Source organism: Tamandua tetradactyla, chromosome 15 (assembly GCF_023851605.1).
Source record: "Tamandua tetradactyla isolate mTamTet1 chromosome 15, mTamTet1.pri, whole genome shotgun sequence".
Taxonomy (NCBI): Eukaryota; Metazoa; Chordata; class Mammalia; order Pilosa; family Myrmecophagidae; genus Tamandua; species Tamandua tetradactyla.
The window spans coordinates 32,427,489-32,454,751 of record NC_135341.1 but is presented as its reverse complement, the minus strand read 5'-3'; the positions used below and the strand labels follow the sequence as shown (position 1 = coordinate 32,454,751).

At 54.3% G+C, this 27,263-nt stretch overlaps 1 protein-coding gene across 2 annotated transcripts; it reads right to left on the bottom strand.

The window, feature by feature from the left end:
* Positions 1–783: 783 nt before the first annotated feature.
* TKT (transketolase) lies at positions 784–26,559 on the bottom strand. 2 transcript variants are annotated; one of them, XM_077128999.1, is made up of 14 exons: positions 26,324–26,559; positions 15,449–15,566; positions 14,429–14,542; positions 13,593–13,690; positions 10,158–10,349; positions 8,415–8,533; positions 6,519–6,712; positions 5,530–5,694; positions 4,233–4,389; positions 3,981–4,111; positions 3,202–3,285; positions 2,998–3,091; positions 1,719–1,841; positions 784–1,078 (listed from the first exon to the last, which is right to left on the bottom strand). In XM_077128999.1, the coding sequence occupies exons 1-14, from the start codon at positions 26,428–26,430 to the stop codon at positions 903–905; spliced, it is 1,872 nt and encodes a 623-aa protein (XP_076985114.1). In that variant the 5' UTR covers positions 26,431–26,559; the 3' UTR covers positions 784–902. The 2 variants fall into 2 exon arrangements, with proteins under 2 accessions (XP_076985114.1, XP_076985115.1); XM_077129000.1 differs by lacking the exon at positions 26,324–26,559 and adding an exon at positions 23,274–23,540.
* Positions 26,560–27,263: the final 704 nt, after the last annotated feature.

Sequence of the window (27,263 nt, the reverse complement as noted above, 5' to 3'; positions counted from 1 at the left end):
ACCAGCGGCCCAGGCCTTGGCCCTAGGCCTGGACAATTTTGCATGCAGATGACCTTGCAAGCAGGGCCAACTCCTGCTCTGGGCACTAGACCAGCAAGGGGAGAAGAAAGATGTGGCCATGGAATGAGGGACGCCACCTGGGAGCAGCAGCAGTAGGCGGGATGCTGGAACTCTCACACCTATGTAGCACTTGGCTGTGACATCAGGGCCAGACCCCAGTGGCAAGGCCCAGGGACGTGCATTTTAATAGGCTGAGGGTGCAGCTCTGCACAGGAGTGGTTGAGGACATTTGGTCTACAGTGCTGGGTGGCGGCTGGGCCCTCTTCTTATTTCTCCACCACCTGCTGCTCCAATGCCAGAGGATCGCCTTCCTCCCAGGACAGGGGTTGCCCTGGCTTCTTTGCCCTGGTTAAGACGTAAGGAGGTGACATGGAACAAATGAACCTCCTGACCAGAGGAGACCTCTGACTGCAGGGCTGTGGGACCTGGGGCAAGGTCAGGCCACCCTGAGGGGCCTGGATGCTTCCAGACAGCAAGGAAGCTCCCCAGCTTCCCTCAGGACCATACTGGCTAAGGAAGAGGTAACTCAGTAGTGCGTGGGGGGCAGCAGCAGCTCTGATGGTTGAGGGAAGATGCCGGGCCCAGGGGAAGGTGATTCCAGAGGGCCCTAGGCTGCCCAAGTACCGGCTCTGAGCTATGGGTGCCAGTCACCCTACTCCTCCTCTTCCCTTCTCCCCCAGAACCAGCATCCGCACTATGGAAAAAAACATCTCAGAGGCTGACTCATTTTTCTCCAAACATATATTTACTACTCCTTTCAGTACGTCTTTGGGCACCTTAACCAGAAGCCCTTGGAATGTGTAGACATCCCCCAACCGGCACCCCATAAGCCTCGTGGACCCCTAGGCCTTGCTGACAAGGCCCCTCACAGCTTCTGCGATGGCATCTCTGTCAATGCCAAACATCTTCAGCAGCTCCGCCGGCTTCCCACTCCTCGGAACCTGGCTGACGGCCAGGCGGGTGACAGTGACACCAGGCTCACCCACCACTGCAGCCGCCACTGCCTCACCTATGCCGCCTGGGTAAAGGAGAGTGTGTGAGTCAGGGGATGCAGCTTCAAGGCGAGCAGCGGGTGGTCCCCAGAGCCCCTGGCTGACTCCCGGCCCTTTGAACCAGCCTGAGTTTATACCCTAAGCCAACAGTGGTAAAGATGGCATAAAACTACCCTTATCCACTCTCTTAGCCGCGGCACACACCAATCAATCCGGTTCCTTTTTTTGTTGTTGTTGTTGTAAATAAACCCACCTGTGAGCTGCCATCAATCAGCCAGCACCTGCACTTGGCCCCAGAGTCTAAGCCCATCTCCCCCGGGCCTCCTAGGAGGAGGGGATGGTGCATACTTGTACAGTGCTGCTCTGTGAAGGACTTGTAAAAGGCAGGCATTCAGTGATCTCTCCTAGTTTTGATTCTGTACGACATAACCCACCTTTCCTACTCTTAGCGGCAAGGTGGGACTCCTCACTGGCTTCCTGGGAGGTGAAGGGTGCTCAAAGCTGGTCCAAGCCCAGGGCCTGTTAAGAGGCCAAGTTGGGGCGCCACAGCCACCCTCCTGGGATAATGGGAGGTCTGTCTGGCCCTCAGATTCTCTAGCCCCACCTCTTCCCCAGCCCTCTCCTGACCCACCTGCCCCCTACTCTCGCCCCCAGACTCCCCATTACCTTCAGGATAGTGGTCTTCAACCGTCAGGATCCGACCCTTGGTGGCACGGGCGCTGTCAAGAATGAGTTTTCTGTCCAAGGGCTTAATGGTGAAGGGGTCCAATATGCGAATGTTGATCTTGTCTGCGAGGGGAGAAGGCAGAGGGGCATGGCTGAGGGGACAGGGCTGGTCTGCCCTCAGTGGGACCCCTGGGTGGGGGCTCCTGAGGCCTATCAAAGCCCCCCACGGCTTGGCCTTCCTCCTCTGCTTATCTGTGACCCTGTGTCCTCTGTATTCTACACTCACCACCTCCTCTGGGGAGCCTTCCTGATCTACCCCGTTTGTCATTTTGCCTGGGGAGCGTCTGACCCAGGAAGACTGAGTGCCCCTCCTCCTCCTCTGCCTCCCAGGGCCAGCTGGGTGCCGCGTACAGTCCAAACATCACGTCGGGATAATGTGTGGACCGTGAGCGGCTCTCCCTCACCCGCCCCAGCACACCTTCGAAGAGAAAGGGGAAGCCGGAGGAAGGGCTAAGGCAAGGATGTATGGGGAGGGGACTGCAGCCACAGGTAAGCCGAGGGGTCAGGCAAAGACCCAGCCGGATGGCCTCCTCAGGATAAATCAAACCCTGCCCGCCCTGGATCTCAGGATAAAACCGCATCCCTGCTCGGGGCTGCCAGGGCCCCACAGGTGCTCCCCCCTCCCCACTCTGTCTTCAGCTCCTGAAGCTCTGCATGCACCATTCCTTCTGCCTGGGCTGCTCTTTGCCCCCTACTTTGCTCAATTCCCGCTCACCCCTGAGGTTCTTTCCTAAGACCATCCTGCCCACCCCTGTTTGCCTCTGCTTGCTGTCGAGCACAGGTGAAATGGGGCCTCCACTGTGATTCTGTGGCTGTCCCCTGCAGTGTCAGCAGCTGACGAGGGAGGGCTATCAGGGTGCTGGGCCACACTGGATCCCCAGGATCCCCATGGGGAAGGTGACAGCATTTTCATTTTATCGATGGGAAAACCGAGGCACGGTGTTAGGGAATAACTCACCTAACTAGAGCCTGGGTGAGCCCCAGTTTAAACCCTCGCTTGGTGCCAGGGCCTCGGTCCTGACCACCATGCTAGGGTGCCTCGCCTGCCAGGGCTGGTGGCCTCTGCAGCCCCAGGACTGAGCACCCTGCTGGGTACACTGTGACCATTCAGAGCGTGGCTCAAACTACTATCAGCTTCTGACTAGCTGAGCCTCTCCCCCAACCCCCCCAGGACCTAGTATGTGGTCAGCACTTGATTTGGGGGTCCTACCCTCCTCACCTTTCTTCAACAGGTCAGCAGCGGCCACGGCTTCATGCAGGGTCACCCCAGCCCCTATCACGGTCACCTGGTCGTCCTTGCTCTTCAGGACCACCTGGGGGAGACACAGAAGGCACGGTGAGGCTCAGGGACTGGCGGCCTGGAGCAAGCCCCAACTCCTGTCCAGGCTGGCTCGGTGGGGTCCCTGGGCATGAACTCACTGACCTTGGCGTGCCCAATTTGGAAATCCTCGTTGTTGTTATAGAGTATGGTGTTTTCCGGGCGGCTGGTCCGGATGAAGCAGATGCCCTGGGATGGAACAGGGAAACTGAGGACCACAGGACACAGCACACCCAGCCTCGCAGAGCGGCGTCGTCCCACCCTGCAAGCATCTTCTGCCCTGTCATCCCTATGGGGATGTTTCTGTCATTCACCTCGCCCTAGATACCCTTCTAGCAAGGAAAAAGAACTTCATAGCCCTCTACAGGCTGTACTTCCCTCAACACTCCTCCTGAGAACTGCCCAGTGGCTCTGGCAGCCTCAGAGTGAAAATGACCTTCCTACCAGGCAGATGGACTGCTCCCCGAGAATGCACCTGGTCTGCCCCTGCCCTCAGAATGCAAACCACTCTCTGGTCTATTGCAGCTTGTCTGCTGCTCTTGATCTGGACCAGGCTGCTTAGCCCCTTTTACTGTGTCAGAGAGCCCATTGCAGGAAGGGCAGACAGGTGTCCGCTGGCAGAGGCGAGCAGGATTCGGTGGGAAAGAGTGTGGTGACCACTCGGCAACATCTAGCAAGCGGCAGTCACGGTGGCCTCTAACTGCCTCCCCGGGTCTAACTTCCACAAGCTGCCCAAACACCAGGGGCAAGGTCAGGATGTGCTGCCCGGGGGCAGGGGATGACCAGCTCTGTGCCTCCATGCTGGCCTCCGCATCCGCCCCCTTGGGAAGCGCCAGCTGCCAGCTGCCAGCACGAGAAAGAACGAACAGCCACGGCTGATCAACCTTTGTGTTGGCTGCTAGTTCCACCGCCTTCTCCGTAGAGACGCCATCGCTCGGGTAAAAGATGGTCGACATGGGGAGTGACCGAAACATGGCCAGATCCTCCAGGGCCATCTGGGAGGGCCCATCTTCCCCTGGAGGGTGGAGAAGGACACACTGAAACGACGGCCGTTGGCTGGGGAGTGGAATCCGGCCCTGCCCCACCCTCCTCCTCCTGGTCCCCAGGGCCGCAGGAAGTTATAGGCACAGACTGACCGATGGACACGCCGCAGTGGGAGCCACAGACATTGATGTTGCTCTCGGAGATGGCGGCCATGCGGATCTGGTCGAAGGCGCGCGTATAGAAGGCTGCAAAGGTGCTGCAGAAGGGCACTGTGCGGTGGCGCGTGGCGCAGCCCACAGCGATGCTCACCTGGGGGCGGGGTGGGCAGGCTCAGCCCTGGAAGGGGCAGCGGGGAGGGGTCTGCAGTCCCAGTGACTAGCTGCTCACACCCCTCCACCTGTGCGGGACTTCTGCTGCACCTGTTTCTAAACACCACGCCCCTGCAACTCGAAATACCCGTGTCAAAGTCCTCTCAGAACTATTCTCCTGGGGAAGGTGTTTTTCCCTAGCCACAGCCAAACCCTTTCCCAGAGAAGGGGAATAAAGCTTGGTCATAGATGGTCCATCCTTCCTGGGCTTCTGAAAGTCCCTGCTCCCCCGTGTCCCTGGCCAGCAGCCAGACCTCTGCAGAGCCCAGGGCTCCCAACCCCAAGTCCGCCGCTGGAGGCACCGAGTACTGTCATGGGCTCTACATCTACTTCTCCATGGCTCCCAAACCCACAGCTGACATGAGCTCCCTTTCCTGGCACCTGGGGGCCTTCCCAGCCCCCACATCCTGCCAGTTTGGTTTGGACTCCTGGCCCTCCAGCTGGCACGACTAGGGGCCACAGAGAGACAATTTTAGGTTAAGGTGGAAGGACTGTGGACGTTAGAGCCAGGGAGACAGCAAAGTGAGGCCGCTCCCTATCCCCAGAGGCATGCAAGCCAGGCCGGGCACCTCGGGCAGGAGAAGGGGATATTGTGAAAAACAGGACAAAACATTCCGTATTTGACCATTAATAGTTACTGACAAGAGGCTGCTCCCCAAATTGCATGCATGTCAAGAGCCCACAGTTTCCCATCTGCCATCCCTCAGGGTGGGGGCCTAGAGCCTTGTGCATAAAAGGTCCCCAGTTCCAGCCTCCGTGCTATGCCTGCCTCTCTACTCAGAAGGCCCTTTTCCCCCAGAACGGTCCATTCACCACCACCCTTAGCCTAGGCGCAGCTCCTCCTGCACGCAGCTTACAGCCCTGTTCAGCTCCCCGGTTTGTCTACCTGGGTGTGATACCCCATCCACTGTGGCTACTTGAGGTCAAGAGTCAATTCTGGGTCCCAGCTGCTCCTGCGGTCTCCAAGGCTGGCCCACAGTGGGCACATGGCCTCACCTCCTCCAAGGAGGACAGTTCAGCCCTTCCCCTTCCCCCTCAGGCCTGGGACCGCCCCCCACCCCCCCGCCTGCCCAACACCCACCATGTTCTGCTCAGCGATGTAGCATTCGATGAAGCGGTCTGGGTGCTCCTTTCTGAAGAGATCTGAGAAAGTGGAATTCTTCGTGTCTCCATCCAGGGCGATGATGCGATCGCTGGCGTGGCCCAGTTTGGCCAGGGCCTGCCCATAGGCCTTGCGGGTGGCGATCTGTGTGGGGGGGGGCAGGAAGGCTGAGCAGGCACAGTGGGGAGGTGCTCTGAGCACCCCTAGGCCAGGAGCCTGACCAGCCTCTGGGAGGCCACATCATTGAGGGAGAAGGACAAAATTCCGGGCAGGAGAAACAATCTCCATAGCAGAAGGTCCTGTGAAACCTTTAACTTCCGTAGGGTGGCACAAGAGGACATCTACAATGAATGTCTTAGGGATTCCTGGAACCACCTGTTCGGGATCAGTTGTCCAAATGACAAAAGATGCCCTAAAAATCCCACCTTCCCTAACCGCCTAAGTAGAGGCCAGTGAGCTCACCCCACTTTGCAGGGGAGTAAACTGAGGCCCTGGGTATCAGACAGCCTGACGAAGGACTGTTTATCAATGAGGTTACATGGGGCGGGGGCCCCTGATGAACCAGGGATGCAGGGGCTTGGGTGCCCTGGGCTTTGGGCCCAGTTCTGTCAGTGGCTTACTGTGTAACTCTGAGTCTATGCTTCTGACCTGTCAAAGGGAGATAATTCCAGAGTTGGCTATCCCCATGAAAGAGCTGGTAGCAGCTTCAGATGAACTTAGCCTCAGACCTTGAACTCACTGACTTCTAAAAATAATTCCTCTAAAAATAATTCGTATCAGCTATACTGGACTTCCTCCATTTGTAGTGGTCACAATGGAGATGCTTCAGGCTTCCCTCTCTTCCCAGCTAAAGCCCACCGCCCCCTTCCCCAGCCTCCAGAATGTACATCTTGGCCCCAGCCTTGGAAGTCAGACTATGGGCCACCCCACCTCCAGCTAGTCCAGAAAAGTAAGGCCCAACTTTGCACCTTGTCCCCAACTTTGTAGCTGGGCGGGGTGGGCATGCGGATATTGGAGATGTCCACCATGGGGGCGTCCTCCTGCGGGGGAGTCACCAGGATCTTCTTCTTGTTCTGGATCTGGCTGTAGATTTCCTCAATAACCTGATCAGCCATGTTTTTAGGTAAGGGCTTCCCGTGCCAAGACTCCTTATCTTCTACCCCTGCAGGTACAATTCAGGAGGGCAGAGGGACAAGTAAGATGGAAGCTCTCTGATGGGCCAGGAAGGTGTTCCAGGGGGTGGCCCTCCACCTGGTGAGGGCGGGATGAGCAGAGCCCCTTGCTAGGCACTGCGGGGGGGCTGTTAGAGGGAGACAGGAGGAGCAGGACTCCCACAGGTACCTACTCAATAGCAGCCTGGTACCCAGGAGCTCAGTGAGTGGGGAGGGGAGCATGCTCTGGCCTCAGCATCCCCCACCTGCCATCTCCCATTCTCCTGGGTCACCCCCTACCTCAAGCCTGCACAGAGTTTGCTGGCTGGGCGGGGAGGGATTTGGGGAATCAGAAGTGGAAACAGGCCTGGAACAGAGTGAGCACAACCGGGGTTGCTGCTGCATCGACAAGCAGCAGACTTGGATGTGTAAGTGGCACCCAGGCGTGCCCCCCCCCCAACAAAGTGCCTTGCTTAGCATCCCTGTAGGTCACCACAGCCCAGGCAAAGCCAAGGACCAGGCACCTCCAACAGCCCGCAGACTGTCACAAGGTTTCCAGAGATCCCACATGGGGTGCAACACCTGAGGGGTCTGTGCCAAGCAGCAGCACCGAGGCTGTGACAGCCTGGGGCCCCCAAGAGTGCTCGCCTCGACACCTGCCCCACCTGGAAAAGCCACACCACCGTCTTCCCAGCCGTGGCGGACGTCTGGAGCCCCACAGGTGGAGGGAGCCGTGGCCCCTGGGAGGTGGGTGGGGGCCAGGACATATGCCGCAGGGACTGGATTTAGGCGCCCTAGTGCCCCAAGACTCCTGTGTCTTCAGGCAACTCCCTACTCACTTCTGGCCCCATTTCCCAACCTTTAAATGGGTGGGAGCCAGCCCAGCCCTGGGGGTCTGGATCCTGGGTCCCGGGGAACAATTTATGCCTGCATCTTCTCATGCCTGGCACAGGAAGCCCCTCTCAGACTCTCCCTGGCCACATGGGCCTCTGCTAAGTGCTTTTCCGTCACTCAAGGAGTACCCTCTTCACCTTTGAGGGGAGAAACTGAGTTTCCAGGTTGTCCTGGAGCTTTCAGTATCAGACCTCCAGCTTAGAGCAGACAGCTAGGGTTGCCAAGGAAACGACAAAGTGCCCCAGCCAGGGTGGGGAAGCCAAGGACTCTCACACCACTGTCCTGCCTCCTTACCCACAGGCCCTCCCCAAGCCCCTCTTCAGCCTGGTGCTTCAAGGCTAGCATTAGAGCCTGGGTTCAAATCCAGGCTCAGCTTCACTGACCACTGAGTCCCCTGAGCAACTCAACCTCACCAAGCCTGCTTCCTCATCCGCAAAACGACACAGCCCAGCCCTGCAGGGTGGTTAGGAGGATGCAATAGGGTTCGGCACTCAGAAAACATAAGTTCCTGCTATCCTCTTCCTGGAGGCCGGTTCCCTTACGGCCCCACACAATACGGCTGCTCCAGGCCAGTCCTGCCTGTAAGCAAGCGAGGATGGCCCTCAGTCTCCAAGGAGCAGGGGAGCCCTGAAGGCAGGGAGCCTGGCATCTCCTGCTCCCCTCCTCCGGAGCCCAGGTGCGCTCAGTAAGGCAACCAAAGACTGTGCTTCCCGAGCCATAAGGAATGGAAAAGGGCTTGAGCCTCTTAGCCAATCCCACCCCAGTGAGCCCAGGGCACAGTGCCGGGTAGGGGTGGGGAGGCGGGTGCTGCACACTGACCCGTGATCCCTCGGCCCTTGAAGGTCTTGGCAATGATGGCTGTTGGCAGGTGCTTGGCCTGGCCAAAGGCCTTGCACAGCTCCTCCACGCTGTGTCCGTCCACGATGATGGTGTGCCAGCTGGGAAGAGAAAGCAGGAGCATGGCACCACGGGGCAAGGGCAAGGGGGCTGGGAACTCAATAACAGGAAGGGGCCATGCCCAGGGAAAGGTCTGACCTGGTGGGGGAGGGTTTGCCCTCGCTCAACTCACAGCTGCTGATCTGTAAAAGAGCTGTAAGAGTTAGGAAGCCTAAAACATTCCTGTTTCCAATTTGGGTTTTATTTTTTTCTCTCTCTCTCCTTGTTATTTTACTTCCTCTCGCTTGCCTTTGAACTCATTTCCCTCCTCTTTCCTAAGTCATTCAAAGCTTAGTTCATTTATTGCCACTTTCATTCCTGATCTATTCATTTCCTATGAAGAAATATTTTGGGATAGTGTACTGGATTTGGAATCTGTCTACTATTATATTCTTGATGAGTTTTTGGTCCGATTTTTATTTAGGAGACACATTTGAACACTTCATAGATGCTGAAGAGAAGAGCAGGAGCAGGACAACCTTTCTCTTTAAAGCAGTCCTTTGGGACTCTTTCGGGAATATTAATAATAAATAGAAATAGCAGCTTACCCACCCAGGCACTCACTCTGTGCAGCTGGTGTGCTGAGCACCCTACACATTTTAACCCACTCAGGCCTCACCTCAACCCTACAGGGGGGCTCTGTTATTGCCCATTTTATAGATAAGTAAGTGGAGTCACAGAAGGTCGAGTAACTTGCTCAAGGTCGCAAAGCTAGTCAGCGGGGAGCCTGGACTTAACTGACAGAATCTGGTCCCAGAGCCACAAGGTCACGGGCTCCAGGAGCTCTGTGGGGTTAGATGCCAAGTGCCCGGGGCCCATGTGGCCTTGGGGAGGTTCTTGAGAAACTTTGCCCAACAGAGTTAATAAAACCGTCTACTGGGTAATTGGTTACCACAATCAACCTCAAATTTCCTCGGTCAGTTTGGCGTCCCTACACGCACTGACTTATCTACAAAGGGCAGCGTTGGTGGCCTGAGGCCCTCAAAGCCCTGTGGGGGCCAGCCCACCCCACCTCTAGGCTCAGAATCCACAGCTCCCTCAAGAACGACCCTGGGGGTCTGGGCTCTTTGGGACCCCAACTGCAGAGAGGTTTGTGTTGGGGGCTGGGGAGGGGACCAGATCCACCTCCCCGTTCTATAACATATGACTCCGAACTCACAATCATTATTCAAGGCCCAAGGGGACCTCTGAAAAGCCCTAACTCCCATTTCACTAGGTGAGGGAGCCTGTTAATCCTCACGGGATGTGGGGGATCACATCTGCAAACCCCTCAATAGCTGCCTCCGCCTCACTGAGTGAGCCCCATTCACCTCTGTGCTGACCCTTCCCTTCTCCCCCAGGAGCAGCGTGAGGACTGATGAGATGGCGTATGTGGAAGCGCTGAGAACATGCCACACAACCGTGGTTTGCCCAGAAAAAAAAACCCATGATAACGGGGCCCCAGCCCACAAATCCACCGTGGTGGCTGACTGGCCACGTGAGGTCCAAATGACCAGTTCAAAACTGTTGAATTGAAATTCCTGGGGACCATCTTTAGATAGGGGTTCTGCTCCTAATTCCTGTGATGCTTCTAATGGGGACAACTTCCCATGCCGGGACCACGCTCGGCCACAGGCCTGCACTCACCCGAAGGCCTCGCAGCGCCGCTGGTAGGCTTCCACCTGGTGCTGCAGCGGGGCCGGGTCGCTCTGGCCCAGGCGGTTGATGTCCAGAACGGCGACAAGGTTGTCCAGCTTGTAGATGCTGGCGAAGGCCATGGCCTCCCACACAGAGCCCTCTGACAGCTCCCCGTCTCCCAGCATGCAATAGACGCGGTAGCTGCGGACAGAGAGGGGCGAGGGCTGAGGGGCGCCCCTCTCCCCTGGGCCCCTCATACCCCCAGCCCCCCCTGCCCAAAGGAGCCAGCTCTCTGGGCGAGAGAAGTGAGGGGCAGATGGCATTCACACGGGCAGACGCATCATCGGATCTCCAAGGCCACAAGCCCGGAAGGAAGTGGCTGTGAAGGAAGCTGCCAGGAGCTCCTGAAAGAGATGCTGCTGCCAAGAAAATAGCTCTAAGACAACGGGGACCCGGCCAACAACAGCCAGAAAAATGGGGGTTGATACGGCAAGAGGAAGGTGAAGAGTGGATGAGCAGGCAAACTACTGGCACGGGGTTATTTCTCCCATCACCCTTTCAGGACCAGGAGCGCTGGGGAGCTCTGGGAACTTGCTGGGTGGGCCAGAGGGCAAGGGGGGCCTTGAGGCCCACACCCCACTGCTGCTGTCACACGCTCCAAGCAGCATCCAGAGCAGGAGGGCCTCGAGGTGGGGGGGTGAGTACCCAGGGGACACTTCAGGGCTGCGATGACTGGTCACCACCAGGTGTCTAAGCTGGGGCTGGGCCCGGCCCTTTCCCCACCCCAGGGAACTTCTCCTCCCCTCAACACAGGCAACTATGAGCTTTTCAAGGGTAAGAACACTGATCCTGGAAAAAACTCCCCAGTGGATGGAAGCTTCCCTGGCACTGGGGGAGGGTAGAGTGAAGGGGTGGGGCTAGAGGCAGAGAGACCAACTCAGGAGCGCTGACCTCGGCCCCTGGAGGGGTGCGGGGTGGGGGTGGCTGAGGAGCAGCGGCATAAAAGCAATAGCCCCATCCACTGGGCAGGTTTCTTCTCACCAGGGGCTCTGGAGAGGCTGGTGCCTCATCCTGTGCAGAGGGACCCTCTCCATTAGGAATGCAGTTGTTATTTCCAACACAGGAGAGCAAACATGGTCAGAAAGGTCAAGGGACTTGTCTGAGGTCAGGCTGTTGGGAAATAGCGGAGTCCCAGCCCAGACTCCACTCACCCTGCTGCTCTATCTAGCAAGGCAAGAAGGGTGAGGAGTGGGTAGGACTTAGGACTCTTCCTTTTCCTGCCTCGTGTCCAGCTGTCTGGCCCCAGGGAGTGAGGATGGTGCCCAGAAGGGATCAGGAGGCCCAACTGCCCTCCTGGTGCTGCAGGCAAAGGGCCATGACCTGGCTGCAGGCTCAGCAGTCCAGGCTCCAGGCCCCTGTGCTGCAGGGCCAAGGCACAGGGAGGAAGAGGAGGGAGAGGCTGGAGACAGCCAGCCAGGGGCTGCTGGCACAGCACTCCCACGGCCACGAGGTCAGGGAGGGCTCCCCCATCACCCCCTGCCTGGAGCCTTCCCCTCTGTGGTCTCAGGGTTCACACTTCACAGAGGCCCCATCGGACTGGGCTTAACTGGGTCCTGTACTCTGGCAGCAGACCCCTGAGGGGGCTGTGCCAGAGAGGCCCTCGGGGAAGAGATTTCTCCAGAAAGAGATTCCAGAGGAGCATACTGGCTGCTTTCCTAACCCCACACCCACTTCCCGGGAAGTAGGACTGGGGCTGAGAGCCAGGAGTGGCGCCCCAGCATGGACTCAGGCTGAGACCTGGGACTAGGCTGGCCGGGCCGTGGCCCCCAGGCTCAGGACAGGAGGGCGCCCAGGGGAGACGCTGGGGAAGGGCCTGTAACCAGGAAAGGGACCCCTGCAGCAGTTGGGGTGAGCTCTGAGGCTCTGCAGTGCCTGGAGCAGTTAAGATTTTGGGGTGGGGACTGTAAAAGCCTACAGTCAGGAACTACCATGAATAGGAGGGTCCATGTTTGTGGCAGAGCTGCTTGGAAGCCACTTAAATGTCCAACAACAGAGGCCCAGCTAGATGGATGGTGGCAGGGCATAAAACAGAATATTACACAATCATTACAAATCGCTTGGCAGTTAATGCAAAAAAATGTTCATGATATAGTATTTTGATTTAAAAAAACCACAAAAACAAAATATAAAATTGTATAAATACTATGATTACCAATTCGTAAGATGTTTTCCATATTAAACATGAATGAAATACATTGTCAGTGAAGTTTAAATCTGGAAGGGGTAATTGAGAATGAGGGAAACGTGAGTTCTTTTTAATGTCTTTCAGTAGTTTTCAAAACAGCTCGTATTTTAGAGTATAAAAAAAAAAACCACTTAAAAGTGAAAAGGGAGCCAGCTTGGTGTCAGCTCCCTGGTGGGGGCTGGAAGAGCCAGGCCTGCTCTATCAGGTGTCACCTCGGAGCGCCTGGCCCAGGCTGATAACCTCTGTGTGCTCTGCACCCCAGATGCCATCTGAGGTCCTTAGCCAACCTCTGTCCCAAGCCACTCTGGGCTCTGTGGACCCGCCTAAACCCCTTCTTCCCACACTGGCTTGTTCTATTATTTTAGGATCAGGAAATGACACTCTATAGGGAATTATTTCAAGCAACTGTAGAAAATGATTAACTCACATCTCTGGTTTTGTGTCAAATAACATGCTCTTAAACATACATCCCATTCTTTGTAATTGTCTCTTTTCACTTCACAGTGAATCAGTTGTAGGTATCACTGAGCCTGCCCAAAGCTCAGCCAGAGACTGAGGGCAAACGCCCGGAGACCCGGGCCCAGAGACCCAGGCCTGAGGGCATGTGGAAGGGCCTCCCAGCCCAGCCCACCTCCTGGGGAGCAGCCCCTCCTCCCCGCAGGAGCAGCCCGCACACGGCAGGTGCTCAGCGTGGGGCAGCACCTATCGGGCTCCCTTCTGGCAGCCACCTGTCCTCCGGAGGCCCACAGCTCCCTCCACACCTCCATGCACTGTCCAGCCCCAGGACAGCCCTGGCTGAGGCCCTTCACCTGCCAGCAGGGTCTCAAAGAGTAGCAGGGAGGCCGCTAGCTGCGAAGACAACCCCTGCTAGCAAAGCTGCCGGGCCACCTTGCCTGTGTGGAGCCCCTGGGTGCCACCCTGCAGGCCCTTTCCCTAGCCTGGCCTCCAGACCAGCCTGGGATCTGAACACTGACTCTGGCCCTACAGCACACATTAGGGGCACGGGCTCCGGGTGCAAACCTGGCCCACCTCACTACTGGGAGACTCTGGGCAGGCCCCTTAACTCCTCTGAGCCTGTTTCCTCAGCTGAAAGAGGGGCTGGTCCTGGTACCAGCCTTAGTGGGTCTCTGAGAGAACAGAACAGGCCACACATGTTAGCCAGGCAGACAAGAGGAGGTGCCTGGGGCTGGGGGTGTTACCTGGCTTTGTCGAAGTATTTGCCCGTGTAGGCCATCCCACAGGCGGCCCCTAGGCCCTGGCCCAGGGAGCCAGTGGCCACATCCGTGAAAGCTTGTTTCTGTCACAAGAGAGGGTCATAGTTACTCACAGGGGAGAAGAAGGAGCCATGTGCGCCCCTCCCTGCCTCCCAGGATCCTGGCCTCACCCTCACCGGGACCCAGTGGGGCAGGCTCGGGGCACATCTCCTGTCCAGGGGGCCTCTGCCCGAGGTGTGAGCTCTCATGTGGTCTTGGTGGAGGAAGAACCACGTCCCAGCTCTGTCCATGCAAGCTGGGAGCTCAGACCAGGGCCTGAACCTCTGAGCGTCAGTCCTCTCATTTGTAAACGGGGCCCACATGGCCCATCTCATAGGGTGGCTGGGAGAATTCATGACAAAACTGACATAGGACATTTGGCCATAGCTGGTGTCCACACTGGGGGCTGACAGTTTTCACTGCAACCCGTGAACTCCGAACACTTACAGGGATGCCTCTGAGGAGCAAACTGTGGCCCCTTTCTGAGGAGCTGCCAGCATCCTACTGTACCCTCCTCTGATCCCTCAATGAGCCTCTCCTCCCGAGCTGTGGCTGTGCAGTCAGGGCAGCCCAGCAGGAAAGGGAAGCCGGGTGCTCAGTGCTCGGGGGGAGGTGCCCCCACTTTAGCACCAGAATGGAGTGTATGCAACTTGCCCCCAAAACGCCCATTCTTTCCTTCCTCATCTTGCATTCTCTGCCTTGCATCACCTTCAACTTCCCTGCCCGCTTGGGAAACAGGAAGTAGAGACAGAGACCTGCAAAGCCTGTGGGGGTGTACTCACCGGGACTGGGTGCCCGTCCAAGTCAGAGCTGATTTTCCTTAAGTTCAGCAGCTCCGCCTCGGGCAGGAAGCCGGCTTCAGCCCAGACCGCGTACAGGATGGGAGCAGCGTGGCCCTGCCAGAGAAAGGAGGGGTCGGGGGGGGAGCCGATACCTGGGGGCTCTTCCCACCACACACCAAAACTGGGGCCCAGCACAGCCGGCCAGGCAGGATCTCCATTTCAGGGGAGGAACCAAGTGAAGGCCACTTGCCCTCTTTTCATCCCTCTTTAGCCTCTTGGTTTTCAGCCCAAAGTTCCCACAGCTGAGGCCAAGCCAGCACGGGGACAGGTGCCGGGGGAGCACAGCTGTGCAACCAGACAGGCCAGAACTCCAGCAGGCAGGCAGCCGGCCGCCCTAATCCCTGGCTTCTGGCACACGAATGGACTTGGACAGACTTCTAAGCTCTAATGTCTGCCCTGGGAGACCAAGAGGTCACAGAGCCAGGCTTGGGAGTAGGTGGAGTTTGGGGTGCCTGGAGTCCCCTGCAGCATGGCTTGTGGTTGTGACACTCATGTGGAAGGACAGACAGGGTACCCCATTCAAAACCCTGCTGTCCAGCCGGAGCTGGGGGCAAGCCGTGGCTCGGGGGGCTGGTGTGCGGGAAGCCACAAAGCTGTACCCCAGAGCTGGACCAACTCCTGGCAACAAACACCACAAAATGTCAGAAGACCTGGAGGACCAGTGTCATTGTCCCTAATCCCGTTCCTGTGGGCAAAACTTTGTTAATGCCCCTGGGCTCCCTGGAAACGTAACCCTTTAATTTATACATTCCTTCCTTAGCTCAGGCTCAGCTCACTGGATGTGTCAGCACAGAGCCAGGCTCTAGGACGGGCAGGTGGAGAAGGACCTGGGAAGGGTAAACCAGGGCTGGGACCAGACCTGGGGAGGTTTCCTCAACAGTACTGGCTGCCAGCACCTTCTCAGCGTCCCAGGGCGCCTGCCAGTCCCAGGACGAGGGCCGCCGGATGTCAGGCTCTTACCTTGGAGAGCACGAAGCGGTCGTTGTGAGGGTTCCGGGGATCCTGCGGCTTGTAGCGCATGGTGTGGAAAAAGAGCACAGCCATGATCTCCGCGGCGCTGCAGCAGGACGTGGGGTGGCTGCGGCCCGGGAGAGAGGACAGACACACGCGTCATGCACACACCAGGGCCCGCACAAGGACCTGGGGTGCCAGCACTAAGGCGAGCCCTTAGCTGGCTTCTCAGGGGCTCCTGCTGCCTGTGGGCGGCCAGGGGTCTGAGCTGGCCAGGGGCTGGAACACCCTAGGGGCCACCAGCCCAGACCCCCAGAATCATAGGAACTGAAAAATTCTGGGATGGGACTAGAGTAAGGGGGAAGGAGGGGCCCAGGAGAGAGCAGAGCACACCCATCCTGAGGGCAGGGGCGCTCCCTCGGCCCCCGCTGAAGACGGCACTGTGGCTGGGGACAGCTGGGCTGGGCTGGAGGCTCACCTCGTGGCTCCTATTAGGACTCAATAGCCAAGAGGAGGGTCTGGGAGCCATGGGGCCTCTACCACTCGTCAGTGAGCTATGTCCCAACGGGTGGGACCACCCAGGACGCTGTCCATCCGTCAGGGGCACCCTGTCCTCCCAGGTCCCCTGAGGGCTGGGTCCACTGAGCCCAGGGGGGCAGTGTGTAAGGGACTGAGGCTCACAGAATTTCCACGCCCCCACCCCCCCAGCAACCTCAACATATGAGTTTGGTAGTCTGAAAAATTAGCCTTTGGGCTTTCTAACTGCATCCTGGGCTCGGCAGCTTTTTTAAACGGACATTTTGGGAACTGATGTAGCAACCTGAAAACATGCTTGGGTGCAGAATTTAAAAAGCAAAACACAATCTCATTGTCTACAAAGGTTACGACCATGTAAAAATAAAAGTCCTTTCTATCTATGGATAAGGGCTGGAACGGGGCCTTGGAGTGGGGGACCCCTTCTTTTAGCCTCTTGTTCCAATATTTGCACAATTAGTTATTTGAACAGCTATTGGGCAAAGGAATTAACAACGGAAAGTGCGGTAATTGTGTCTCAGAGATGAGACTCGTCCAGGTCTCTTAGGACCCACTGGATTAATCCAGCTCCTGGCCCCAGTTTGGGGTTCCAGGCAGGGCAAGCTGCAAACCCTGGCTAACCCTGAAGCCCCTGGTCTACTCGGTTTTGTTAGGGTGTCAGCTTCAGGGCACGTGCCTCCAGCCTCCCCATCCATGCAGCTTAGCTCCACCCTCTGATGCTGCTGACCCCGGCCTCTTGGGACCCTGCACACTCATACATGCCCAATCCCAAGGGCACATGCAGCGCCGAGACTCGCGTGAGCCTCCGCCTCCCCTGACCCAGATGGCACCCCCATCAGGTTAGGGGTGAGTCACTTCCAGCGCAGACACGTTAGTAGAGAAATCCAGAGAACCGTCCATGCTGGTTTAGTACCCTCCCGGCACACAACCACCTTATACTTAACCATTTCTATGAACTCCCGGTCATGGGGGAAAGACACTACACCTGAAAGAGGGAGGTGAGGAAATGTAAACGAGAAACCTTCTGACTGCAGGACTCTAATCCCTTTGTCCCCAGTGCCGAATTTCACTTGAGTTGGCGATTATCCCAATAACACCTGTCAGGCAGAGCTGCCCTTCCCACTTCTTAGGACAGGCCCAAGCCTGAGGGACCTTGTTTCAAAAGCTGTCCCCCTATTATGAGGAAGGGCCAGAGAAGTTTGTGGGCGGACACTGGGCGGAACTGCTCGTCGGAGAAAGTAGGACAACAAGGCTGTGCCTGCCCCGCCCACCCCAAAACCCCAGGGGGCCATTTCCACCTGGCTACCGGGAAGGGGGTCTGGGGAGACAGGGCTTCCTGCCCGGGCAGAAGTCTGCCTAGACCCAGGAAGCGCAGACGGAGGGCAGGGAGAAGGTCACCTATGGGAAGAGATCAGAAATGGGAAAATAAATAGGAAATAGGAAAAGGAGTTGATTTTAAGCCCTCCCTTTGCCAGGCTCACATGAGGCAGACCTGCAATACAACACACGTCTGGCCATGCCCCTGGAGCGCTCTTCCTATCCACCAAGTAAAAACCTACCAAATAGGGCTCCTTAGTGTCCTCTCCACTCCACCCCAGATGGGCGTGGAAGCAAAGTGTCCAGGGATGGGGATATGGGCTACTGTCTGCAAAGGGCTCAGGCCACCACTAACCAGCACTCTCCATTGGGGGGGGCCCAGCTGCCAAGTGCCTGCAACTCCCCCCACGCCATACACACCAACCCGGGCCACAGGTCAGAGAAAAGGGAAGAAAGCCAAAGATTTTGATAAGGCTCTATAAACACTGAAGCACTGAGCACACAGGTCATAATTACTTTCAAGGTCAGCCTACTAGAGGGTTGTGGGCACCCAAATCATATACAGTCAGTGGCTTCAGGGCCTGAGCTTTCCTGCAACTCTAGCCTGCCCAGGGCCTGACAACTGCAGGTAGAGGTCCTGACCCTGACACACCCATGTCATTGTCTGAATAATAAAGAACTGCTCAGTCTCCTGGCTGACATGTTCCACTTCGGCTGAGATGGAGGCTAAAGGGTGCTTTATCCTACTATTTTGGACCGACTTATCACTCCAAACGCAGCACCTGTTTTAACTTCATTCATTCTCAGTAAGTCTTTATTTCTCAACTTCTCCCATGTACTAGACTTTGCAATGCACTGGGGTTAAAGACCTTGACAACCTGTTAAAAAAAGCCCTGCCCTTGGCCTGAACAGGCCACTTATTAACAGTCCCTACTAGCTCAGTTTATGAAGGAAATGCTCTCGGCTTAGAGTGAGGCCTCAAATCACGTTTCTCAAAGACCTCCCCCACCTCTGTGACGACAGACAGACATCCCATTGCCGGGAAGGCCTCTGCTCGTCCCCCTTAGTGCTCACTCTACCTGCTCACCATTTTCCCTGAAAGGAAAGGTCAGAGAACATCCCTCACCTCTCTGATGGGGCTTCTTCAAGAGATGATGGGTATAAACTACAATTAACAAAGTGCCCCCTTCCCATACACCATGGAGCCAAGTCACAAGGAGTCTTGGCATACGGCTTCTCAATACAAGAACAAACCAGGAGGCCGAGCATCTACAGTGAGTGGCCTCACTGAGGCAATTTCCAGTGCTTAAAAATACAAAAGAAGAAGAAAATATGTTATGGAGAAGAAATCAGTACCCTAAGAAGTAAAAAACACAGAAGTTGAAAAGCAATAGCTAAGATTCAACTTGAAATGTGAGAAAAGCAGAGGTGAGCTTTTTGAGAAAGAAGATCACAGAGAACAGAAATGTATGAGATAGGGACCAAATATACAATAAAAATAATTCCAGCCAGAGCAAGTTATTTAAAAACAAACAACAGCAGGCCATGGTGGCTCAGCAGGCAGAGTTCTTGCCTGCCATGCCAGAGATGTGGGTTCGATTCCTGGTGCCTGCCCATGCAAAAAAAAAAGGGGGGATACTCACATGGATGGAAAAAAAATAAAAACAAACAAACAACAACAGCAACAACAAAAAGGGTCAAAAATTCAGCAAATTTCTGATAAGGTCAATCAAGAAAAGAGAAAGGCAATATTAGAAATAGAAAATGGGGGAAAAAAAGAAATAGAAAATGGGGCATAAGTACAGATGCATTGGAAATTAAAAAGATAATGTAGGGGTGCACGGGTGGTTCAGTGGTAGAATGCTCACCTTTCATGCGGGAGACCTGGGTTCGATTCCAGGACCATGCATCCCCCCAAAAAAGATAACGTAAACTCTGCATAATTTGATGTCAACCAATTTGAAAACAGGAAAATTTCTAGGAAAAAAATAATTTACTAAACCTGATTCAAGAAGAAATAGAACATTTGAGTAATCTTTTAACCATTATCAAAGTAGTAGTTGAAGATGCTTATTCCCTAAGGCCCAGCAGCTCCCTTTGCAGGAAAATACCCACAGAGAAGCCAACAGGCATGTGCCAGGAAACATGCATGAGACTGTCCCCTGAATTGTTTGTAATGGCAAGACCTAGGAGCTACCAAGTGTCCACTGATAGAATAGAATATTTGCAAAGTGTTTATATAATGGAATACTATACAGCAGTGATGATGAGTGAACACTATAACCCAACATCAACATTATCTCACAAACATAGCATATTGCAAAAGGATCTATATAGCAGAGAAAACCAAATGTATCATTTATGAATGTCTACAAATGTCATAAAACTATAAAGAAAACAATAGAATGATAAGGCACAATTTATAGGAGGGGGAAGTAAGGAGCACAAGCCTTCTAACGTACTAGTTATGTCCTAGTTCTGAAGGCAGGTGGTAGGTACATGTAAGGCTCATTGTTTATAATATATATGCATTATTTATATACTTTTTAGGTATAAGTTTCTTTTAAAAACTACTCTGGAGAGAATTCCAGAATGCCAGGGCAGAAATAAACTCAGAAGCAGCCCTTCTTCTTCTTGCTCCCCAAACTGCCCAAGTTAGCTCCTGAACCTCTGAAGCAAGACCTCAGCTTGTTTTTTTCTCTCAATTTTTTCAGCTCCTGTGTCACCTCCTCTGAGAAGTTCTCCCTGACCATCCCTCATTCACACTTGTAACCACCTGACGGTGTGTGGTAATTAAAATTTTTTTTATTTTAACATAAAATGTTAAACATGTTTAACAACATAACATTTTCCATTTTCACGACCTTCAAGTATACAATTCAGTGGTATTAATTACAATTCACAATGTTGTGCTGCCATATACCACCACTATGCATTACCAAAACTCTTCCATTACCCCAAACAGAAACTGTACCCATTAAGTATCCACTCCCTATTCCCGACCCTACCCCTGCTCCTGGAACCCCGTGATTGAATCCGTCTCTACAAATCTGCTTATTCTAGTAATTCTATATACGTGACATCATACAGCATTTGTCCATTTGTGTCTGGTTTATTTCATTCAACATGATGTCTTCAAGATTCATCCATATATGAATGAATCTATGTAATGCATCTATATATATGTGGCTATTTTTTGCTTGTCTGGTCCTACTGCAAGACAAGCTCTGAGAAGGCAGAGACTTTGCACCTTTTCATTATTGTCCCCTCAGGTCTGAACAGCACCTGGCACAAACAGAGGACACAAATGAATATGTGATGGGTCCTCACTGCAGGACCCGGGGAAAGTCATGTCTCTGAACCTCAATTTCCTTACTATAAAATGGAGACAACAGAAACTGACTGAAAGAGGTAGTTGGTATGTAAAGAGCTTGGTTCAGTGCACAAAAATAGCCATTGCCCAGTAAATTTTAGTTCTTATTACTCTCAGAGAGCCTCCTTATTTTGATAGGATGCTAAGGTTCGTAAAGGGGAAGTGACTTGCCCAAGGTCACACAGCCTGCCAGCAGTAGAGCTAGGCCAAAAGCAAAATGCTCAGAAAAACTGGTGAATGGCAAATTGTGGTATGTAGATCCTTAAATTGCAACATTATTTGGCAATAAGAGAAATGAAGTACTGCTCTATGCTTCCAAATGAATGACCCTTCAAATATTAGGCAAAATGAAAGAAGTTAGACCCAAAAGACATCATTCTACATGATTCCATTTATATGAAATATCCAGAAAAGGCAAATCCCATAGAGACAAAAAGGAGATTAATGGGTGTCTGGGGCTGGCGGGAATGTGGGATGTTGGGGTGGGAATGGTTGCACAACTCTGTAAACATGCTAAAAATCACTGAATTGTATGGAAATGGCACCTAAACTACACCTCAATAAAGCTGTTAAAAATCTGTTTTATAAAAGAAGAAAAAAGTGCTAAGAGAGCCCAGAGGATATTCTCTGGTGTCCCACACTTCCTCACCCGTTGTGCAGCCCTCAGAGATTGTATTCAGCCCATGAACGCAGCCAACTTCTGAGCAAGAAGTCCAAAGTGGCAGACGCAGCTGCTGGTGGGACCACCTAGCTCCCATCACTTCCCACCCGACTCTAAATGGACATTACCTACACATGCAGGGCCCAGAGCAGAGGCTGGCTGAGAACTCAGTTCTGAGTAGCTCCCTGCCCTCAGAGGGGTCTCTGGACCTAGTAGGGAGTCTTCTGGCCAGGTAACTACCTTCTCTGGCAGTAAGGGCATTCCTGATTTTGTAGAAGCAGGTTCTGGTGAAAATAGGCACGACTAAGCAAAGGAAAAGTCCAGGGGTCAGAGCTGCCATAGGGACTGGAGAGCGGTCAGAGTTCACAGGAAGCAATGACCCTAACCAGTGGGCTGCACCTCATTCACAGCTTCAAGAAACACTGACTGTCAGCCCTGCTGAGTTCAGAGGTCACTCGGACAAAGAATGTGTCACTGCAGGGCAGTCAGGTGTCTACAGATTGAGTTAGGAAATGCTAAGGCTGCTGCAGGGGCAATCTCAGTCGCGTCGGCTCCTCCCTCAGTGAGAGCCAGGTCGGGGTGGGAGCTACGGGTCCCGACAGGAGAGACAGGCGTGGGCAGCAGTGCTGTGTCTAGGGAAGCTGGGCCTGCATGCTGCAAGAGACCTCCAGGTCCTGGGTCACGGAGGGGCTCATGAAGGGTCAAGAGCACTCAGCTAGAGCCCCCAGTCTTGGGGTTTGTTCATATGGAACTTAATCCCACAAACGATAGGTCAAGTCTACTTAAAATCTAGGCCTAAGAGTCACCCCCAAGAGAGCCTCTTGTTGCTCAGATGTGGCCTCTCTCCAGCCAACACGACGAGCAGTCTCACCACCCTCCCCCTCTCTGCGTGGGACATGACTCCCAGGGGTGTGGACCTTCCTGGCAACATGGGACAGAGAACCTGGAATGAGCTGAGACTCAGCATCAAGGGACTGAGAAAAACCCTAGAATGAGCTGAGAATTAACATCAAGGGATTGAGAGAAACTTCTCCACCAAAGGGGGAACAGTGAAATGAGACTAAGTGTCAATGGCTGAGAGATTCCAAACAGAGTCGAGAGGTTATCCTGGAGGTTATTCTTATGTATTAAGTAGATATTACCCTGTTGTTCAAGATGTAGTGGAGAGGCTGGAGGGAACTGCCTGAAAACGTAGAGCTGTGTTCCAGTAGCCATGTTTCTTGATGATGACTGAACAATGATATAGCTTTCACAATGAGACTCTGTGAATGTGAAAACCTTATGTCTGATGCTCCTTTTATCTACCATATCAACAGATGAGTAGAACATATGGAATAAAAATAAATAATAGGGGGAACAAATGTTAAAATAAATTTAGTTGAAATGCTAGTGATAAATGAAAGTGAGGGGTAAGGGGTATGGTATGTATAATCTTTTTTTTTTCTGTTATCGTTTTCCTTCTTTTTCTGTTGTCTTTATTTCTTTTTCTAAATCAATGCAAATGTTCTAAGAAATGATGAATATGCAACTATGTGATGATATTGAGAATTGCTGATTGTATATGTAGAATGGAATGATATGTTAATATTTTTGTTTGTTGTTAATTTTTTTAAATTAACAAATTAAAAAAATTAAAAAAAAAAAAGTACTCAGCTAAAGCATCTCCTGCGTGCCAGAACTAGGCAGGAGGAAGGGAGAAGGGTCCCCACTTTGCGATGTCAAGGTCTCAAAGTCCACCAGTGAGGTAAAACTGATGGCAGATGATGGACCCCAGAGCTTGCTCACTTGCTGTCCCTAGCCTCATTCCTGAGACGCCCATTGCACACCACTTATCAACGAATTTCATCTTTAAAGAGGGGGAAACCGAGGCTCTGGGAGGAAAGGGTCTTTCTGACAAGGTCACAGCCCTCCAAGCAGAGCATTGCGCTCCTGGTCTGGATGAAACTCACCAGCAATTCCCAAAGCGGGGCTGTAGATTAAATCACAGACTCACATACCCCCCATTTAGCAGAACTGCATTCATATCCAAATGGCCCAGGGATTTGACAGCATCCGCTGAGGAACCTGAGGACTGTGGGGACATCCTGGGAAGTGAGAACTGAGGAATCTTCACCACAACCGTCAGCATCCAGCCCACTTCTGAGAAAGCCACTAGGTTTTCATTTTTATTAAAACCTGGAGGAGCTAGATGCTTGCCACAGTCCCCTTGGCACGTGGATGGACATGACCCCAGAGAAGCTTTGGCCACTGTGGGTGCTGCCTCAACAAAGAGCCCTTTGTGAAGGCGCTGTCCCTCCACCACCAGACCCATTCCCCCGCCCCCCCCCCCCCCCCCAACACAGGGACCAGTGTCATCAGACTGGGGAGGAAATGTTACTTCCCAGGGCCTGTTGAGATCCACTGCCTACCAGGTCAGCAATACAGAAAACCGACACTAAATCCAGAAACCTGCCTGGCAACCTTGGTGGGCAGCCATCAGCATTTGGCCAAAATTCTTTTCTGCCACCAGGGTTGTAAGCTCCCCAGAGAAGGGGCCACTCCGACAGTATCCCTGGTACCAAGGACGGTCACTCTGGCTGTGAATGCAGCCAAGCACGGGCCAGGACCTTGGGACTCAGGCTTCTCACCACGAAATGGGGCTCCCATTGAGGTGGGCCTCAACACAAGCACCCTAGAAACCAGAAAACCGCCCTTATTGCAACTCTCCCCTTTACTGATTTGTGTGCATACACATACTCTTTGCACATGCCTTTCACAACTTCTCTTGTGACAGGAGTTGCAGAGCCATGCTACTTCCTCCTGAATTCTTCAAATATTTCTTTCCTGTATCTTTTACATACACGCTCACAAGACAAAGCATGCATGAGTCATTGTATTTTACACGTTTTCTTTTCTTCTTTTACAAATGGATACTTACTGAGCTTGTGAGTTTCTCCCTAAGGCGTTACAATGTAAACATGGGTGTAACTCTCTGCCACCCAAATACAGAATCATTTTCTTTTTGGGTGGCTATCAGAGTTTAGTTCCTAACATAGGCCCAGGGGACTCACTTGATCATTCTGGGAACCTCTCTGTAGTTGGAAATATTATTTCATTCCCCCTAAAGTACCTTTTGAGTTAATACCGTGACCATTGCTGCACCCGATTTCCCCCTTTCCAATTTCTTTCCACTCTCTGCAGCCTGGTACAAATGCACCTTGCCCGCCCACCTAAGAAGTCTTCCTGACAACTGAAGCCCCCCAATGAGCAGTATGAACAGCCCTCAATTATCAGCTTGGGCACTAAGCACACTAGCCTCAGTTTCTTGTTTTATAACATGTGAATATAATAGAATCTGACTCAGGCTTTTCTCAGAATGCATAAGACAATATTAGTACACATTACCAATAAAGAATGTTCTCTGTTACAGGGGCCCCTATTTACCTGCTCAGCCACCATATAACTGACTGTAGATCTTATCTTACCTCGTGAGATGCTCAGACATGTGATACTAGCTAGTCCAGTATTTGCTGCATCTCCCCAGCTAGATCCTCCAGGAGGTTGACCACTCCTAGCACACAGTAGGACTCAACAAGGCCCTGCAAGGTGAATGACTCCCCCCGCCCCACTCCCTTGAAATGGCCAAAGGTCGCTGACCTGGCAGTACCAAGCAAGCAATACAAGGTGTGTGAACCTACTGTGTGCCAGGCTGGAGAAGGGCATACTGGGAGTGAGCTGGGTCTGGACACAACAGGACTGGTATTAACCCAAGAGAGATAAGGGGTCCAAAGTGTGCACAGATAGGGCGGCAGGGAAATGGTGTCCACCTTCAAGGAGTCTAATTCCTTCAGGGAACCAGGTTTCTTAAAGGAAGTGAACTTACCCTGCAGAACGAAAAAAGAATTTACTTCTTATCCCCACCTACCAAAACCTCAGAGCTCCAAGTGGGGCACCTGAACCCCCGCAACCCCTTACTGTGGTGTGGTAGGTGCCATTATTGTCCCATTTTAGAGAGTAGGAAACAGGCCCTGAAGTAATTCACTCTCAACCAGTTATCATCTATTATCACTGTCACAGGAACTGGCCATCTTTGGAGGAGCGCCTCAGGATCAGCGAGTCGTTTTATCCGCCTTCTGAGCCAGTAGGGCTGGGGGAAACGACCTTGGAGGGCGGGGCCACTAACCCCAGGACTTCATTCCCTCCTCTGGAGCCCTGGGCCAGGTCCTTCCTTCACCTATCTTTCAGGTCCCACCTCCCTCATCCCAGATCAGATCTCAGACCTCCCCTTCCTGCTAGGTGCAAGGGCTTCCCACGTGGCCACTTTCCTCCCGCCATCCTCCCTCCCCTCCCCCACCGAACCATCTCAGCACTCTCCTCCCAGCTCAGACCCCAACCCAAAGGTGCCAGGAGGCTGGGTGGTGACGGTGGGAGGGGTAGTTGGAGGTGGGCAGATGGACCGGCCTCTGTCCCTGCCACCCAGCTTTGAACCCAGAGTCTCCCTCCGAGTAAGGGGGCTACAAAAGCCTTCCAAGGTTGGGTCGCCTCAAATCCCAGCACAAGCCGTGTGTAACCTTGGGCAATAGGCTTAAACCCTGAACTTCAGTTTCCCCATCTGTAAGGGGGGGGACGTACCACTGGCGCCCGCACGGGGATGTGGGGAAGGATTAAGAGCGCCGCGCGTGCAGGGGTCTCGGTGAGGGCGCAATAATGATGGCGTCCCCCGCGCGGCCGGAGAATGCGGCTCTGTGATTCCCAGGCACACCCCGAGCGCCGTATGTGCAGCGAGGGGCAGAACTTGCTTGTGGTGCCCGGGCAGCAGGGACGGAAGAGCCCGGCGGAAGAGGCCTCCGGGCCTGGGCTCTGCATGGCGTGAGCCCGTGCGTCTCCGCCATCTGACCATGCTCCCGACCGCCTGGTGGTGGCACCGTGCGGCGCGCCCGGGGCGACCGTGGCCTCCGGAAATGGCTCCCGGGTCCCGCCCGGGCACCCCCAGGCCCCGCGCCCCCACCCCCGCACTCACCCGGAGCCCGCCGCGGTGGTGGCCTTGATGGAGCTGATGCGCAGGCGGTTGGCCGTGTCCTTCAGGGCCTGCAGCTTCTGCTGGTCGGGCTTGTGGTAGGCCTCCATGGCGCGGCTCGCGAGGAGGAGGATGGGGAGAGCGAGGACCAGGACACCGAGAGCACACCGGCGGCGGCGCGACTGGCAGCGACTGGCAGCGGCCGAGGCCCGGCGCCGCTCGGGGGCGCTTTAAGACTCCCGGGACCCGCCCGTGGGAATAGGGCGGGACAGGGCGGGGCGCCAGGATCACCCCAGGCAGCCGTGCAGCCGCGGGTCCCGCCCCGGCCCGCCTCCCGGTTCTCAGACAAGACCAGCGCCCGAGCGCCCACTGAGCGGCCCGGGAAGCCCAGGCTCGCGAAGCTAACCCCTGTCCCGGGCGGCTCGGAACCCAGCTGGGCGCCGTCCACTTGCTTAGCTCTCCCTGGCATTGGCCGAGCAGCTACGGGGTGCCGGGCCTCAGGCCTGGGCTGCCCTTTGCTATCAGTATCAACCATGCACAAGTGGTAATGTTTACTCCAGGTGTTCTCAGAGAGTGGCTGAGTTGCAGCTTCACTGCAGACCATACTCATTTCTTACCCAATCCTGGCTGGAACTGTCCGGAGTAGGCTTCATTGATTTTTGTTGTTCTTTTTGTTTGTTTGTTTGTTTTGCATAAGCAGGCACCGGAAATTGAACCAGGGTCTCCGTCTCCAGCATTTCATTGTTAATCTTGTTTTCCAGATGCACAAACTGAGATTTGGCAAGGCCAACCAAGGTCACAGGGCTGATGGGTGACAGATTGGGGCCTTCCAGGCCTCACAGTGTCCGGACTCTGTCCCAGCCACCAGCCCCAGCCCCGGCCCCAAGGCTCAGGGTCCTGTGAAAGTGAGAATAGTAGTAGTAGTAACAATGATAACACCAGC

Excerpts from the sequence above, each read along its gene's own strand:
- TKT (XM_077128999.1), bottom strand. The coding sequence starts at position 26,430 with ATGGAGGCCTACCACAAGCCCGACCAGCAGAAGCTGCAGGCCCTGAAG. Across the intron at positions 14,543-15,448 it reads ACCGCTTCGTGCTCTCCAAG|GGCCACGCTGCTCCCATCCT; the intron begins GTAAGAGCCTGA and ends TTTCTCTGGCAG. Across the intron at positions 3,286-3,980 it reads AACTAGCAGCCAACACAAAG|GGCATCTGCTTCATCCGGAC; the intron begins GTTGATCAGCCG and ends GTTCCATCCCAG.